General features: G+C 35.8%; 1 protein-coding gene across 1 annotated transcript; it reads left to right on the top strand.

Annotated features, from left to right (window-relative positions):
• Positions 1-118: 118 nt before the first annotated feature.
• On the top strand, positions 119-16,242 carry slc15a1b (solute carrier family 15 member 1b). Its single transcript, XM_026933098.3, is given in 24 exon segments — positions 119-274; positions 584-621; positions 727-811; positions 1,253-1,394; positions 2,244-2,363; positions 2,775-2,874; positions 3,935-4,025; positions 4,116-4,199; positions 4,297-4,379; positions 4,959-4,999; positions 5,001-5,046; positions 5,364-5,453; positions 5,556-5,600; positions 5,937-5,969; positions 6,086-6,174; positions 6,281-6,362; positions 9,278-9,394; positions 10,581-10,712; positions 12,947-12,993; positions 13,147-13,254; positions 13,401-13,515; positions 14,486-14,623; positions 14,710-14,817; positions 15,908-16,242. Coding segments are annotated over 24 exon segments (2,172 nt in total). The 5' UTR covers positions 119-267; the 3' UTR covers positions 16,139-16,242.
• The last annotated feature ends 302 nt before the right edge of the window (positions 16,243-16,544 follow it).

Here is a 16,544-nt window from a genome sequence, read left to right as displayed (position 1 = left end):
AGTGTAAAAACAAGCAATCTATCAGTCATCACACATACAAACACACACACACACACACACACACAGATGCTCTGAGCCATAAATGGGGGCCACAGTCCACAGTCCTCTCTGCCTGATTAGGATTTATGATGCAGGTTATATATAAAACCCTGCTACCTGCATCCTCAGGTGCTCAGAGCACAGGAGGTGTGTGAGCGTGTGTGTGTGTGTGTGTGAGTGGTGCACTAAAGGATATCCACTAGGTACGGAGTAAGAGACGACAGGAAAATGGCAGGTGAGTGATCCGGGTGACAAACTACAACATAAAGGCTTGGATTGAATATTTTATCTGCAGTTGTATCAGTTATTCATGAGGTTCTGTATCAAATCCTGTTAGTCTGTCTCTTATTCGTGGCCTTGTGTCAGTATTCATGTCTATTTGAACCAAATCTTAAACATCAGTCTGTTCTGAAATGTCTAATCTGAAACATCAGTCTGTTCTGAAATGTCTAATCTGAAACATCAGTCTGTTCTGAAATGTCTAATCTGAAACATCAGTCTGTTGTGAAATGTCTAATCTGAAAATCTGAACTTTACTTTATAGACAAAGAGCAGGGAAAAGAGAAGAAGACCAAATCCAAGGTAAAAAAAAAAATAGAATACAATCAGAACCAATACAGTGCACTGAATTATGTCTTAGAAAATATGTTTCTAAGATTTTTTATTATCATTTTTGCCCGTGAACAGACGGAGTGCTGTGGATACCCTCTCAGCATCTTCTTCATCGTGGTGAACGAGTTCTGCGAACGCTTTTCCTACTATGGCATGCGAGGTAAGTTCAGGGAAAAATGAGAACCTGGAGTTGCATCCTCCATGGATTCTGGGTAAAATATATATACATATATTTTACAATTTATTAAACCAAAAAAAAGAATTGAAAGAAGTAATAAAATGTGAGTGTGTTGTAAGAAAAGAAAAGAAAAGAAAAGAAAAGAAAGATATCAAAGTCAATGGAGTTGGAGGCGGTTATAAAGGCTAATGACAAATTATTAGACATTTTGCATGTCTGTTGTGTATAATAATTAATAATAATAAGGAATTCATGTCTTAAATATTTGTCTAAGTGTGTACAAACTTTTGCACTCCTCAGTCTTTCACCTTTTTTTTTCAACTTGTAATATCAGTTCACCATCCTGCCTCCTTTCATCTATTCTCACCCCTCTCTCTCTCTCTCTCTCTCTCTCTCTCTCTCTCTCTCTCTCTCTGTCCGTAGCCGTCTTGGTGCTGTATTTCCGTTATTTCCTGCGTTGGGACGATGACTTGGCCACCACTATCTACCACACCTTCGTAGCGCTGTGCTACCTCACACCCATCCTGGGAGCCATCATAGCCGATTCATGGCTGGGAAAGTTTAAGTGAGTGAGAGGACACTTCGGTTTCTTGGGGGGTTTTTTGGTTTGTTTTTATGTCTGTATCTGTTCTGGCTTTTGATTTGTACCGTAAATTATATTTATCCAGCACTGAGCAAGGTATATGTATATAATATATAAGCTTCGTGGCTGATTTTTCAACAATATGATGGGGAAATGTACAGAGACCAGGATTGTTAAACTAAAAATCTAACTATATACTAAAATGAAATGAAATGTATTTTTAAAAAATACTATAAAATATAAATAAAATATAAAATATACTAAAATGGAGTTAATACAGCTAAACTAATGAAACTAGTAAAAACCAGCAATTAAATTCCTTTTTTCATAAAACAGTCGAGTGACAGTTTATTACGGGAAGAAAAGCGACTTGCAGGAAGACTGAGTGCAGTATGGGAAAAAATTCACATTTAAAATTTGATTTATTTATTCTGTATAATTTTAGAAACCCATTTGAAGTATTCCCTTATTTTATGAACTGTTCTGAAAAGATTTTCATGGACAATAACAGAATACATTATTATATTATTTTAACATCACTGCATTTTCACATTCAGCATATAATCCTCAGTCTGTCCCCAGACCTAAAAATACTAAACCTAAAGCCATGTAAAAACTAAATACATGTAAAACTATCTCTAAAAAGAAATAAGTAAAAGAAAGTAGCAAAACTTAAAAAAGTAAACTTAAAATGAATTTCAAATGAACACTGAAAATAATCTAAATAAAAACAAAAAATGTGTTAAAAAACTTAAAAATAATACTGTATATAGTGATCTCTGTCTCTTTATCTCTCTCTCTCTCTCTCTCTCTCTCTCTCTCTCTCTCTAGGACCATAGTGTATCTCTCCATTGTGTACACTGTCGGACAAGGTGTCATGGCCATCAGCGCCATCCATGACATCACAGACTCCAACCAGGACGGCACTCCTGATAGCATGACCTTCCATGTGTGAGTTATTCCACATAAACTGTTAACATGATCCCTATTCGGATGGGATTAGATATCGATTGAGCACATCCAGTAATTCCGTCTCTTCCAGGTGGATTTTTATTGACTTTTAGATCAGCCTTGTTGCTGTTTTTCTCCCTCTTCCACTGAGAAAATTTCAGATCAAATTATCTACTTCTAATTGATCATTTTTGTCTCATCGGGATCGAAATGTTGGTGATTTTGCAGGTAGATGCTGCCTCTTGCGTTGCGACAAAGTCTTTTGACCCCTTTTACTCGCCGTATTTAATCACCTAGAGCACATACGCAGTTCCTGAATTATGAAAAGATGACTGCGTTGTTGATAACTGTCCTTACACTGCACATATCAGTTCTTTCTTATTCATAATTCCGGTTTCTGTTGGAATTCAGTGCTTTGTCCATGGTGGGTCTGCTTCTTATTGCTCTGGGGACGGGAGGCATCAAACCCTGCGTAGCTGCCTTCGGAGGGGATCAGTTTCAGGACCATCAGGTTTGTGAGCTCCTATTTAACCCCTTAAACTCCTCCTCATAACTGCACACTTTTCATACTAGTTTCACTCTAGATATGGAATAATATTAGGAACATTTTGGGACGTGGGGTTATAGGAGAATAATCAACGACAGGGTGGTGTGATGAAGCCGAGTTACCGTTACCACCGATACCAGCATGTCCTGGAGCATTTTATTCCTCTTACACAGTACCACAGCAGTTTCTTCCAATGATTACAATTTTTTAAAAATTAAATAACATCATATTTTTATACATTTATAGTTACATTTAATGCTGGCGAAGTTAGTTCCTGTTCTCACGTACGTTATAGCAGCTATAAACATTTGCTCCACATTGCTAGCCTTTGTTTTATTCTCTCTCAGAAAGTTAATAAGACAAAAAAACAAAACACGCAGCTTGTCTTTTTTCATTCCTGAGAAACCGCAAAAAAAAGCATAAACTCCTCTGTCCTGAAGATGTCGGAAATCCTAACGTTACAGCTTTACTGCTGACACTGGAGACTCCTTCCATAAATGCCATAAACTTCACCATATCAGCGATTACACAAATCTGTTTATTTAGTGGAGCGTCCACTGTACACGTGTCTGTGAAAGAGCTGTTACTATAGGAACGATAACTTATTAAACCGAGAGCATTAATATAAACCTGTGATAGAGAATTAATCAAGAATTCAATAATAAGGGGTTAAAGATCACATAAACACACACATATTATAGTGCTTTAAATCAGGAAGCTGAACTCAGCAGTATGGATCCCAAAAAAGCACGATTTATTACTGTACTTTGCACCAATTTGTCATTATCAGAGCACAAGGTTCATGTAATAAAGATTAAATATCACATAAGGAGGATTATTGATGAGGATTGCACATGGATCATTACTGAGTCTCACAAACATGTTTCACATCATAAATAAAGGCTCACATCATAAATCCATTACACCATAAAACACTGTTAAAGTCTATAAAAACTCTATTTACAGTTTGCAGTGCTTTGTAAAAGTCAGCACTTTAATTGTTTTTTTTTTTTTTTTGGTCCAGGAGAAGCAGAGAAGCACCTTCTTCTCCATCTTCTACCTCTCCATCAACGCTGGCAGTCTGCTCTCCACCGTCATCACACCAATCCTCCGAGGTGTGTATGTGTTTGTGTGATTTAAGAAGCTGGGATTTGTGATAACATGACACCAGAGGTTGATCTCCTTCCTCCTTCTCTTTGCTACAGCTCAGGAGTGTGGCATCAACTCGCAGCAGAAATGTTATCCTCTGGCGTTCGGCGTCCCTGCGGCTCTCATGGCTGTCGCTCTCGGTAAGTGCACTCAGTTTATAATAAAGCTGTTAGCCACAGTGGGGTGCTTTTAACCGTAGCTTCTCTCTCATGTGTGTGTGTGTGTGTGTGTGTGTAGTGGTCTTCATTGCGGGCAGCGGCATGTACATCAAAGCTGCACCCAAAGGCAACATAATGCTGGAGGTGTGCAAGTGCATTGGGGTGAGTATCGCTAAAGTATTAAAGTAGCATTAAAGGAATACTCCAGCACTAATCTCTATCCACCTCATCATAACACAAATTTACACCTACTCTAACATTACACTCTAACAATAAAGAGAAAATCTTACCAAAGCTGCTTTTTATTTGATTTTTATTGGATTTTTTAATCCAACATTTGAACTTCTAGAGCAATACAGTAAAAAAGTAGTTCTGGGAAATGACATTTTTTTTTCCATGAAGGTTTTATCGTACTCGTGCACCATCACATACACATACACAAACCACAAATCTCTCTCTAAAAGAAACAAATTGTACATATTCATTTGGAAGCAACGTTAACTGATAAACTCATGAGAGGGGGTTTATTATCTCTAAGTGCCCTTAGACTTTCTATTATAAGCAAGTATAATGTATATGTTGTTTTCTTATAGTACAGGATATTGTTTTGGAGAACTTCTTTTTTAAATAATCACCTGTGTTAAGAAATACAAGATTAAAGGTGTAGTTTGTAGTATTTTAGAACTAATGCTACTTTATTTGATATATGATAATGCTAAGTCTTTCACTTTTCCATCTCAGTTTGCCATTAAGAATCGCTTTAAGCACCGCAGCAGCCGCTACCCCCAAGAGAGAGCACTGGATGGACTGGGCTGAAGAAAACTACGACGTATGTAACTCACACACACACACACACACACACACACACACACAAACACGCTTTTCTATATTTATGATCAACTTAATGATTACAGTAGCTAATTAATGCTAGGTCTAGACCCTAACCTTAACCTCAATAAAAACCTTTAATAAAAGTTGTATTTTTTGTGAAGACACTTGACACAGTCCTATCATTTTGAGGACATTTTGGTCCTTTAATGAAAAACATCATTTAAAAAAGTCATTAAAAACATATTGTGTCTGAAAAATCTTTTCAATTTTTCAATTTTTAAATTCTCCAGACTCAATTTCTGTTTTTGTCTCCAGAAACTGCTGATCGCTCAGGTGAAGATGGTGCTGAAGGTTCTCTTCCTCTACATCCCACTGCCTATGTTCTGGGCTCTTTTTGACCAGCAGGTCAGAGCACGCACACACACACACACACACACACACACACACACACACACTTACTTCATAGTTTTTAGTACATGTTTTAATTAAAGCATCTTCTGTGTGCAGGGCTCTCGCTGGACTCTGCAGGCCACCACGATGAACGGCAACTTCGTAAGTCACTCAAGTCACTATTGACAGCTATGAATTTTTTTTCTGAACTATTTATTTTTAAAAAATGCATGTTTTAAAATGGGGAATTTGTGCCTCCTTAATCAACAATTAAAAAAAAAGATTTAAAAGGTAGCTGCAATCATATAAGTGGCAAAAGCTAGACAGTAAAAAGATTGTTAACGATTATTAACGCAGGATTATATACACGCTCATGTAAACGTAACATGTTACCTTGTTATTTTCTCCAGCCATGTGTGTACGGTGATGCAATCAAAAATGTGATAGATACTGATTAAATAAATAAAATGTAATAATGTTTTTACTTTTTCTCCTCAGGGTGTCTTCATCGTGCAGCCGGATCAGATGCAGGTAAAGATGTTAACTAATTTTATATGGTGTTTGAGGTATTGTAGTGTAAATCCTACATGAACATTTAAAATGATATAATGGTATATTTCATCTCATCATGACCTCATTTCCTGCAGACTGTGAACCCCATCCTGATCCTGGTGATGGTCCCCATCGTGGACAACCTCGTCTATCCTCTCATAAAGAAGTGTGGTCTGAACTTCACGTGAGTGTTTTCAGGAGAACCTGCCTCTCCTTCACACCAGGAAGATCAAAATGATAGATCTGTTCAGAATTGGAGATTCTTGTTGTAACTGTGAAAATTATTTCAGGCCTCTGAAAAGGATGACCGTGGGCATGTTCATGGCGGCATTAGCATTTGTGGCTGCGGCTCTGGTGCAGTTACAGATCGATGTAAGTGCACACACACACACACACACACACACACACACTAAAGGTGTATTTCAATTTAAACCTGAAGTGGCTGTGGCCTAAACCAGAAGGTTTTTTTTTTTTTTAACCTGCATAAACAGTGGAAAACCTCATGAACTGCATATGTAACTGATCTCAGCTCTGGAGTGTGACAGGATGAAACTAAGTGCACCTCGGTGTTAGACTTGACCTCCCTAACTCATGGTGTAAATTTGGTGAAAATCTGAGATGGCTGAATTTTTCACCCAAAAAAACACAAAGGCTAACCCCTTACCGTTTTTTTGGGTGAAAAACTTGATGTTCTCAGATTTTCACCAAATTGACATTGTGTGTTAGAGAGGTCAAGACTAACACAGGAGTGCACTTAGTTTTGTCCTGTCACACTCCAAAGCAGAGATATATGATAGTATATTATAGTACAGTATTGTGTAGTGCAGTGTAGCACAGAGTGGCATGGCATAACATAGCATAGTATAGCATAGTATAACATGGCATAGCATAGCATAGCATAGTATAGCATAGCATAGTATAGTATAGTATAGTATAGTATGGTTTAATAGATTAAGTAGTTAAATTCACATTGTGCATTAGGGAGGTCAAGACTAACACAGGAGTGCACTTAGTTTTGTTCCATCACACTCCAAAGCAGAGATATATTACAGTATAGTATAGTGCAGTGTAGTGTAGCGTAGCACAGCATGGCGTGGTATAGTATAGTATAGTGTAGTGTAGTGTAGTGTAGCACAGCATGGCGTGGTATAGTATAGTATAGTGCAGTGTAGTGTAGTGTAGCACAGCATGGCGTGGTATAGTATAGTATAGTGTAGTGTAGTGTAGTACAGCACAGCATGGCGTGGTATAGTGTAGTATAGTATAGTATAGTGTAGTATAGTGTAGTAAAGAGTAGTATAGTGTAGTGTAGTGTAGTGTAGTGTAGCACAGCATGGCGTGGTATAGTATAGTATAGTGTAGTGTAGTGTAGTACAGCACAGCATGGCGTGGTATAGTGTAGTATAGTATAGTGTAGTGTAGTGTAGTGTAGCACAGCATGGCGTGGTATAGTACAGTATAGTGTAGTGTAGTGTAGTACAGTACAGTGTAGTGTAGTGTAGTATAGTATAGTGTAGTAAAGAGTAGTATAGTGTAGTGTAGCACAGCATGGCGTGGTATAGTATAGTATAGTGTAGTGTAGTGTAGTGTAGTGTAGTATAGTATAGTATAGTGTAGTATAGTGTAGTAAAGAGTAGTATAGTGTAGTGTAGCACAGCATGGCGTGGTATAGTATAGTGTAGTGTAGTGTAGCACAGCATGGCAAGGTATAGTATAGTATAGTGTAGTGTAGTGTAGTGTAGCACAGCATGGCGTGGTATAGTATAGTATAGTGTAGTGTAGTGTAGTGTAGTGTAGTGTAGCACAGCATGGCGTGGTATAGTGTAGTATAGTATAGTGTAGTGTAGTGTAGTGTAGCACAGCATGGCGTGGTATAGTACAGTATAGTGTAGTGTAGTGTAGTAAAGAGTAGTATAGTGTAGTGTAGCACAGCATGGCGTGGTATAGTATAGTGTAGTGTAGTGTAGTGTAGTAAAGAGTAGTATAGTGTAGTGTAGTGTAGCACAGCATGGTGTGGTATAGTATAGTATAGTGTAGTGTAGTGTAGTATAGTATAGTATAGTATGGTTTAATAGATTAAGTAGTTAAATTCACATTGTGCATTAGGGAGGTCAAGACCAACACAGGAGTGCACTTAGTTTTGTTCCATCACACTCCAAAGCAGAGATATATTACAGTATAGTATAGTGCAGTGTAGTGTAGCGTAGCACAGCATGGCGTGGTATAGTATAGTATAGTGTAGTGTAGTATAGTATAGTACAGTGTAGTACAGTATAGTGTAGTGTAGTGTAGTGTAGCGCAGAATAGCGTGGTATAGTACAGTATAGTATAGTATACTATAGTATAGTATAGTATAGTATAATATAGTATAGTGTAGTACAGTGTAGTATAGTATAGTGTAGTGTAGTGTAGCGCAGAATAGCGTGGTATAGTACAGTATAGTATAGTATACTATAGTATAGTATAGTATAGTATAATATAGTATAGTGTAGTACAGTGTAGTACAGTATAGTGTAGTTTAGTGTAGTGTAGCGCAGAATAGCGTGGTATAGTACAGTATAGTATAGTATAGTATACTATAGTATAATATAGTATAGTGTAGTACAGTGTAGTATAGTAGGGTTTAGTAGATTAAATAGTTATAACCAATAAAACTAGTATGCTTTAGTATTGTAAAATATAGTACAGCATGATATAGCATAGTAGAATATGATATAGTAAATAAAATGGGTAGAATATACTTTAATACAGTATACTAGGTAAAATAGGTATATTAAAATACAAACTCATGCACCGCACGTGTACTTTAACTGATATCAACTATTAAAATGTGTAAATGTGTGAGTCCCAAACCTGTGTATTTTACTGAGTGTAATTTATTGGAAATGAGAGGCTCAGATCTCAGCTCTGGAGCGTGACAGGATGAAACGAAATGCACCTCTGTGTTAGACTTGACCTCTCAAACTCATGGTGTAAATTTGGTGAAAATCTGAGAAAGTTGAATTTTTCGTCCAAAAAAAAAAAAAAAACACAAAGGCTAACCCCTTGCTGTTTTTTGGGTTAAAAATTTGACGTGCTTGGATTTTCACCAAATTCACGTCATGCATTAGGAAGGTGAAGACTAACACAGGAGTGCACTTAGTTTTATTGTATCACACTTCAAAGCGGAGAGATAACAGGTTATAAACGGATATGTTAGAACACGTTATCTGTTCATTCCACATCATGTATTCGTTTGTATTCCTACTGTCAGGTTACGTGAAAGTCTACACTCTCTTTTTTCACAGCAAACACTTCCTACATTCCCCTCGGCATCTGAAACGCAGGTGAAGTTCTTAAACCTGGAGAGCAACACACTGAGTATATCTGTGAATGGAAAACCCGATGAAATTCAGGCTTTCCAGGTATCTGCTCCTTCTACTCCTTCACCACTTCATCATATCTAAGTTTACAATCCCTGTGTGTAGCTATAGACACAGTAACACACATTATCAACGTTAGAGCTCATGACATTTCTGCTCTGCCACGTGCTCTGTTCATTCACTCAGGATTTCAAGCTTTCAGAACGATTTATGAAGACAATTTTTATAACATTTGCTAAAGTTCTCCTCAGTAAATATTACACACAACATATATAAAATGTTCATAATGTTCGCTTTGATGCTAGCCAGCTAGCTAACATGAGCAGAATGTATGTTTGAGAGGAATTCGATGTCATATTCATAAATTTTCAGAAGGTTATGCTAGCCAACTAGCTAACATTAACTAGTAGCCTGACAGAATTTCTGACAGAATGTTTGAGCCATACAAATTTTTTTTCAATGCTAACATTAGCCTAATAGCTAACCTTAACTAGCCTGATACAAAATCTGAAAGGATTTTTAAATCATGTTCATGAAAATTCATGATCTCAGTGCTAACATTAGCTAAATAACATTAACTAGCTCAACATTATTTCTGACAGGATTTGTATCATTTTCTCAGACATGTTCATAATCTCAACACTGACACTAGCTTGCTAGCTAACATTAACATTAACCTGATCAAATTTCTGATTCAGGATTTTTAGTTCATATTCATGAATGTTTATGATGTCCATGCTAACACTAGCCAGCTAGCTAACATTAACTAGCCTGATTTGAAGTCATCTTCATGAATGTTTATAACGACTAACATGCTAGATAGAATTTCTGACAGGACTTTTACAACATATTCATAAATACTATCGCTAGCTAACGAAGAATTTCTGACAGGGTTTTGAACTTCACTGCTAATGCTAGCTAACAGGATATCTGAAGGCAGGGTGCTTACTCAAGCGCTGCCTCTTACATTAGCATTTAGGCTTTTGTGAGAGTGGCTTTGTTGTTCCATCACCGCTAGCTTTAGCTTTAGCTAACTTCCAGCAAAATCACTGATTACACCTTTAATTTATCAGAGCACGACTGGACCATTCTCCAAAGAATGCAGGAGTTAAATATGAAATATGGGATATTAGAGAGCGAGTTTTAGTGAAAATAATATCTGTACAACTGAAAAAGGAAGAACAGTTAGAATAGATAATAATAAACAACACGCCGTCCATCTTTGCAGTCCTACGGCTACATGACCCTGAACACAGACACTATGGACTTAACAGTCGGAAACCGAACTCAAGACCCCATTACTCTGCTGAAAGGAGATCGACAAACGTTCCTGCTCACATCAGCCGGACTTCAGGGATGGGTAAGTGTGATTTACATTCTCAGATACCCTCCACAGATAATTATTATTATTATTAAAATGCACAGTCTCAGGCTTTAACTATAATAACACTGGTCTACAAGGAGAAAGCCTCGGAAATTAAAGTAGCTAAATTTTACCAGAATTGGGTCACTAATAAAGGAAGTCCTGAGTGTTAATTTACTCCAGTTTCCAAGATACAGCTTCAGGTCAAAATTGCATCAAAATAATTCAAAATTAGAAGGGGGGGTGTGCGATTGTGCTCCATAACTTTTCTGCAAAATGTGATATAGCAATGAGAATGGTGTCACACCAATCATTATAAATTTATCTTTTTATTGATACCAATAACATAACTTTCCATTCATTTATTTTTTTTTTTTCATGTAACATTTACATGCTTTTTTTCATGAAAAACTGACCGAATCTACACATTTGAACTGACACATGTAATGCAACAATAATGAGGGGCCCAACTCTTGTCCTGATCCCCTATTTTGCATCCCCTATTTTGATGTAGCAGAAGTTATCTGCGTTGTTTACACAGTTTTGAGGCATCTTGGTTTCTGAGGGTAAATATCACATGACTGTTCCTTGGGAATGTTAGGCGATGACACTTTCACAAGCCACCAAATGTAACTGCGTAGATCTGGCCAAGACACAAGTACACTGCAATAAAAGACCAAAAAATTACAGTTAGGTAATAATCTTTAGTCTCAAAGACTAAAGACTTTAGACTTTCATATGGTACCATTTTGATTGTTCTACTGTACTTTGTCGAGAGGTTACGAGGCATCATGTAGTAGGCAAATATACTCACCTGTGTATAGATAATTATAAATCTTTATCGTGAAATATCTTGAAAACTTTAGCCAACCAGCACCTTTATCACCTGTTTTCTAATTCATCTAATCAAAATATGTATCATCTTGGAGGTCGATAATTTCCCAAAATTTGTAGACCAGTGTAATCTGTTTAATGGGATTAATCCGAGATCATAAGAGAGTCGATGTGTGTAAATAAACGAAAGAAGTCCACAATGAACCACGACGCCCGAAATATTTCTTCATGTTCGTTATAAAGAATCTCCTGGGAAAATGAGGAAAGCTTGTGTTTTAAATTCAATATTAAAATTCAGTCTTTTTGAATTTGTATTTTTGTAATGGTCACTCAAAAAGGAAAAAGAGTTATTAATGAATATATGTATGAATGAATTAATTACTGTGTTCTCTGACCATTCCTCCTCCAATGAAAAGATTTAAAATATTTATTGGAATGCCAACTTAGTTGTGAAGGTTTCGGGTTAAACATTAGATAAATAAATATTATAAAATAAATAAATATAAAGAAAATTTGAAAGATCATTAATAAAAGTAGTAAATGAATGTAATATAAAATTTTATCATGAGTAAATGATGTACAAAAAAATGATGTGCATCAATTATTAGCAATAACCTACAGGAACATATTGATTTTTTTAAGTTATTGCCACTTCAGTAATATTAGTACAGAATATTAAATACAGTAAAAAGATTTAAAAAAAAAAAAAAAAAAAAGTGTTTATTATATAAGCACAATTTTGTTTGAAATGTAATTTTGTCTAATAATTTATTAGAAAAAGTATAAAACCTTGTGACTCATCTAACCTTTAGCTTTTTAAATAAAGATCATAAATATGAAAAATGAAAAAATGATAGAAACCAATTTAAAAATATATTAAGAATAAAATGATAAACAATTTATTATCAAATATACAAACCTGTGTGACTCATTTAACTTCCAGTTTTATTTATTTATTTTTTTTTACACAGTTTATATGGTCTCTTTGGAATATCAGTACAGTTTATTAGTTATGATAAAGGTGTTTATCACATGAGGACAATTTTGTTGGAATTGTAATTCAATTTGTCTAATAATCTATTAGAAAAATATAAACCCTTGTGACTCAGTTTTTTGATTTTTAAATAAATGTAAAAAAAAAAAAAATGTAAATGCAGTAAAAAGTAGTAGAAAAATATTATACAACTATGTGAACTATAAAATTATATACATAATTTGCTTTATTATAATTTAATATTTTTATTGTTTTTATTTATTATATAATTTATAGTTTATTATAGAATTTATAAATCATGTAATACAGTATGTATGTTGGAATATCACTACTGATTAATTACAAAAAGTTTGTTGGAATTGTATTTCAGTTTATCTAATGTATTTTCTCGCTGTCTCCTCAGGATCAAGATGTAAACACCAAGCCGGAACAAGGCAATAACGATATCAGGTCAGTTTATTGCTAGTTTCTAAATGAATATCTATAAATCTTTCAAATATAATCTTTACTGATTTGCGATGTGAGTATGAAGAATTGGGCTTCTGTAATTGGGACATTTTTGACCGGATCTTTACTGGATTTTTTTTGTTTATTTGGGAATAGATTTGTGAACGGCTACGGCGTGCCGCTGAACGTGAAGTCGGGATCTAAAGACATGGGATCCATCGGTCAGTTTGAGTTCTCCAACTACACGCTGTTCCCCGAGGGCAAGTGAGTACCGCCAACTTCACTTCACTTCATCTCACCACTCCATCATTGATTATTTTCCTATAAGAGCACGACACGTAGTGTTTTATTCCTTATTCCTCCATATTGAAGCTTCAGGTGTGTAATTTCTCTCCATGTACTGATTGCAGAGCCACCTTTATCATATCAGACAACACAGGACAGTTGTGCGAGTACTCCATGAGTCTGGGTTTTGGAAGCTCCTACACAGTGCTCATACCGAGCACCTTTAACTTCGGATCTGAAGTAAGTCAACAGCTGTTACAACACTACACAATGCTGCAGTTGTGGAAAAGAAAACCTTAAAGCAGTCCAAACACACAAGTCTGACATTTGGTTCATTAGTTCACAGGGATGCCAGGTTGTTTATTCTGTGGGTTGGGGATTGGATATCGGCGATATGACGAAAAGTTTATATCATGATACTTGAAGACGTTTCTATGATACACAATCATGATATACAGGTTTGCTAACAAAGTGCCCCAAAAAGCCAAAAACATAAGTACAGTATTTTTATTTAACATGTAAATTACTTAACACTCAAAGGGAGGGAAAAAAAATCTATCAACTGTATGACTTTAAAGCTTCAGTATGTAATTATTAACATAAAATTTAATTGTAATTTTTATTTTAAAATGTTTAAACGTTATAAATAAAACATTACAAAGACAGGCGATGTCTCAGAAAAGTATACAGTGACAAAAAAAAGTTATTGATATTATGTCATCATAATTCCCAGCGCTAGACGGATGTTTAGCATATATGAGATTTTTTTTACACATAACGTATCTATTACGCACATACCTGCGATGTATAAAATAAAGATGTTTCAGGACCTTGATGTTTAAAAAAACAGCGTGATTTCAATACTGCATCATTAAAAAGGTGTATTGTATGAGGTTACGTCATATGTTTGGTAATGATGGAGTTTAGTACAGGGTTTGAAGGGGAAGATTTTGAGTTTTGGAACGTTTACGATTGGTTTTGACACACAGACCTGGCAACCCTGCACTGGAACTAACAAGCAATCAAGTCTGTCATAAACAAAACAGAAGAAAACTTGCATGACAGAAACATTAATAGCTCTAAAATATCATATCGGACAGTAAACATCTAGCTGTTCAACTACATTTGGAGTGAAAACTGAAAAAAAATCATGCAAAATTCACTATTCCGTTAATCACACTACAACGTTGTGTGTTTGTGTTGCGTACAGTGTGGAAGCACCATCCAGCAGATAGAAGACATCAAACCCAACACCATCCACATGGCCTGGCAGATCCCGCAGTACTTCCTCATGACGTGCGGAGAGGTGGTGTTCTCCGTCACGGGTCTCGAGTTCTCCTACTCACAGGTACAGTCACCTAGAAATCGCTTCTGTTTCGCCGCAATGCTGTCAACACCAGTGTGTTTATCTGCGAGTTATCTGATCCCACTCAGGCGCCTAAGAACATGAAGTCGGTCCTTCAAGCCGGCTGGCTGTTGACCACCGCGATTGGAAACATTATCGTGCTGATTGTAGCTGAAGTAGGACAACTTCCTGAGCAGGTACGGAAATTACCTCAACTTAATACCAATAATAATGTTATCAATTGACAGCAAGGTGTGTTTTAACTACCATGAGTTACTGAATAGGTTAACATTCATAAACTAGAAACCATTAATAAATGTTAACAATGTTGTATGTGTATTATGGGGTTTTTTTTAATGTTAAAAAACTAGATCTGTACGACCTAATACTTATTCCATCTGTAACTAAAAATGAGCCCTCGTAAATTAGTATAAAATAAATTACAACATGTTTATTAGTGTTGTTCATTAGCTAAAGCAATAATAATAATAATAATAATAATAATAATCCTGGAAAAAGTGGCTACAGAAGTTGGAAAAAATTATTTTAAAAAATAAGAATAAAGAAAGGAATAATAATATAAGTCCTTGTGAACATTACTTAAGGCGTATTAATGCTGAAGGTTCTGGATTGTTAATGTTATGAATAATTATTACTACTAATAAAAATAATAACTACCTTTCATAGGAAGAAGCAGGTCTAAGTGTTTTTACAGGAAAATAATAATACAAAATAATACAAAATTTAAAAATAAAACGATAAACGGGTGTTGATTAAAATGTAACAAGAAGAATAAGAATTAGCATAAAAGCAATAAAGGTCTTAAAAATAATCAAAAGACTGAACACTTTCCTCAAATCCTCTGTCAGCTTGACGTAACCATGTCGTAAACATCAGGGAAGACGTAATGTGCTATGATGGACATAAATGTGTGTAAGATAGATGCCATGAGAGCTTTTTTTGTTTGTTTGTTTGTTTGTTTTTTTGGCTAATTTAAGTTTGAGTCCTTGCTAGTAAGCATACACTTTATTACCAATGATATAATACCATAATAAATTAATATAAATTAATAATTTCAAGGAAACTGTCCTAACATACAGTGTTTATAAATACAAGTTTCTAACTGGCTGGAAGACTCACAGTTCTATGCCACCACGATGTAACATATGTAATTATTATTAAGTACGTACTTATTTAAGTATGTATTTGGTAGCATTCCAGTGTTTTGTGCACATTAACGCATCTCGATTTTATAACCCATACAACGTGTGTGTGTTTGATCCACAGTGGGCCGAGTACGTGCTGTTTGCATCGCTCTTGATGTGTGTGTGCATCATCTTCTCCATCATGGCTTACTTCTACACCTACGTCGACCCGGCCGAGATCGAGGAGCAGTTTTCCGAGCACGAACCCGACGACAAGGAGAAGAAGCAGCAGCTGGAGATGAAGATGGACACCACGTACACCTCAGACGACAAGAAACCAAATCCAGATGAAATAAAGCAGACCAAGATCTGAACATCTCACACACACACACACGTTCCTAATGCTGCGGAGAAAAGAAATAATCTCTGACTTTTAAATTCCCTGAAGAGCCAGGATAGTTTTAAGTGGCGGCTTAAGGACCAGCCCAGAGGAAGTGAGTCAAACTGTTGTCGTTGGTGGACAGTTGGCGTCCATTTTGTGGGAAGAGTGATGTATAAACCAGGCAACTCGCTCAAATTTCCAAGAAAAAAAAATGGCAGAACAGTACACACTTTTTTCCATCTAAATCCAGAATTCTGAGGTAATTTAAATGTAATATTCTGAATTATTTCCACAGACGATCCTTTTTTGTTTTGTTTTTTTTAAATATGCATGTTTGGAAGAAAAATTTGGATTTATGAAAAAAAAAATGGATTTCATCATGGAAAAATTTAACAGT

The sequence above is a fragment of the Pangasianodon hypophthalmus genome, chromosome 2 (assembly GCF_027358585.1).
Source record: "Pangasianodon hypophthalmus isolate fPanHyp1 chromosome 2, fPanHyp1.pri, whole genome shotgun sequence".
Classification (NCBI taxonomy): domain Eukaryota; kingdom Metazoa; phylum Chordata; class Actinopteri; order Siluriformes; family Pangasiidae; genus Pangasianodon; species Pangasianodon hypophthalmus.
This window is presented reverse-complemented; position numbering and strand designations above follow the sequence as displayed.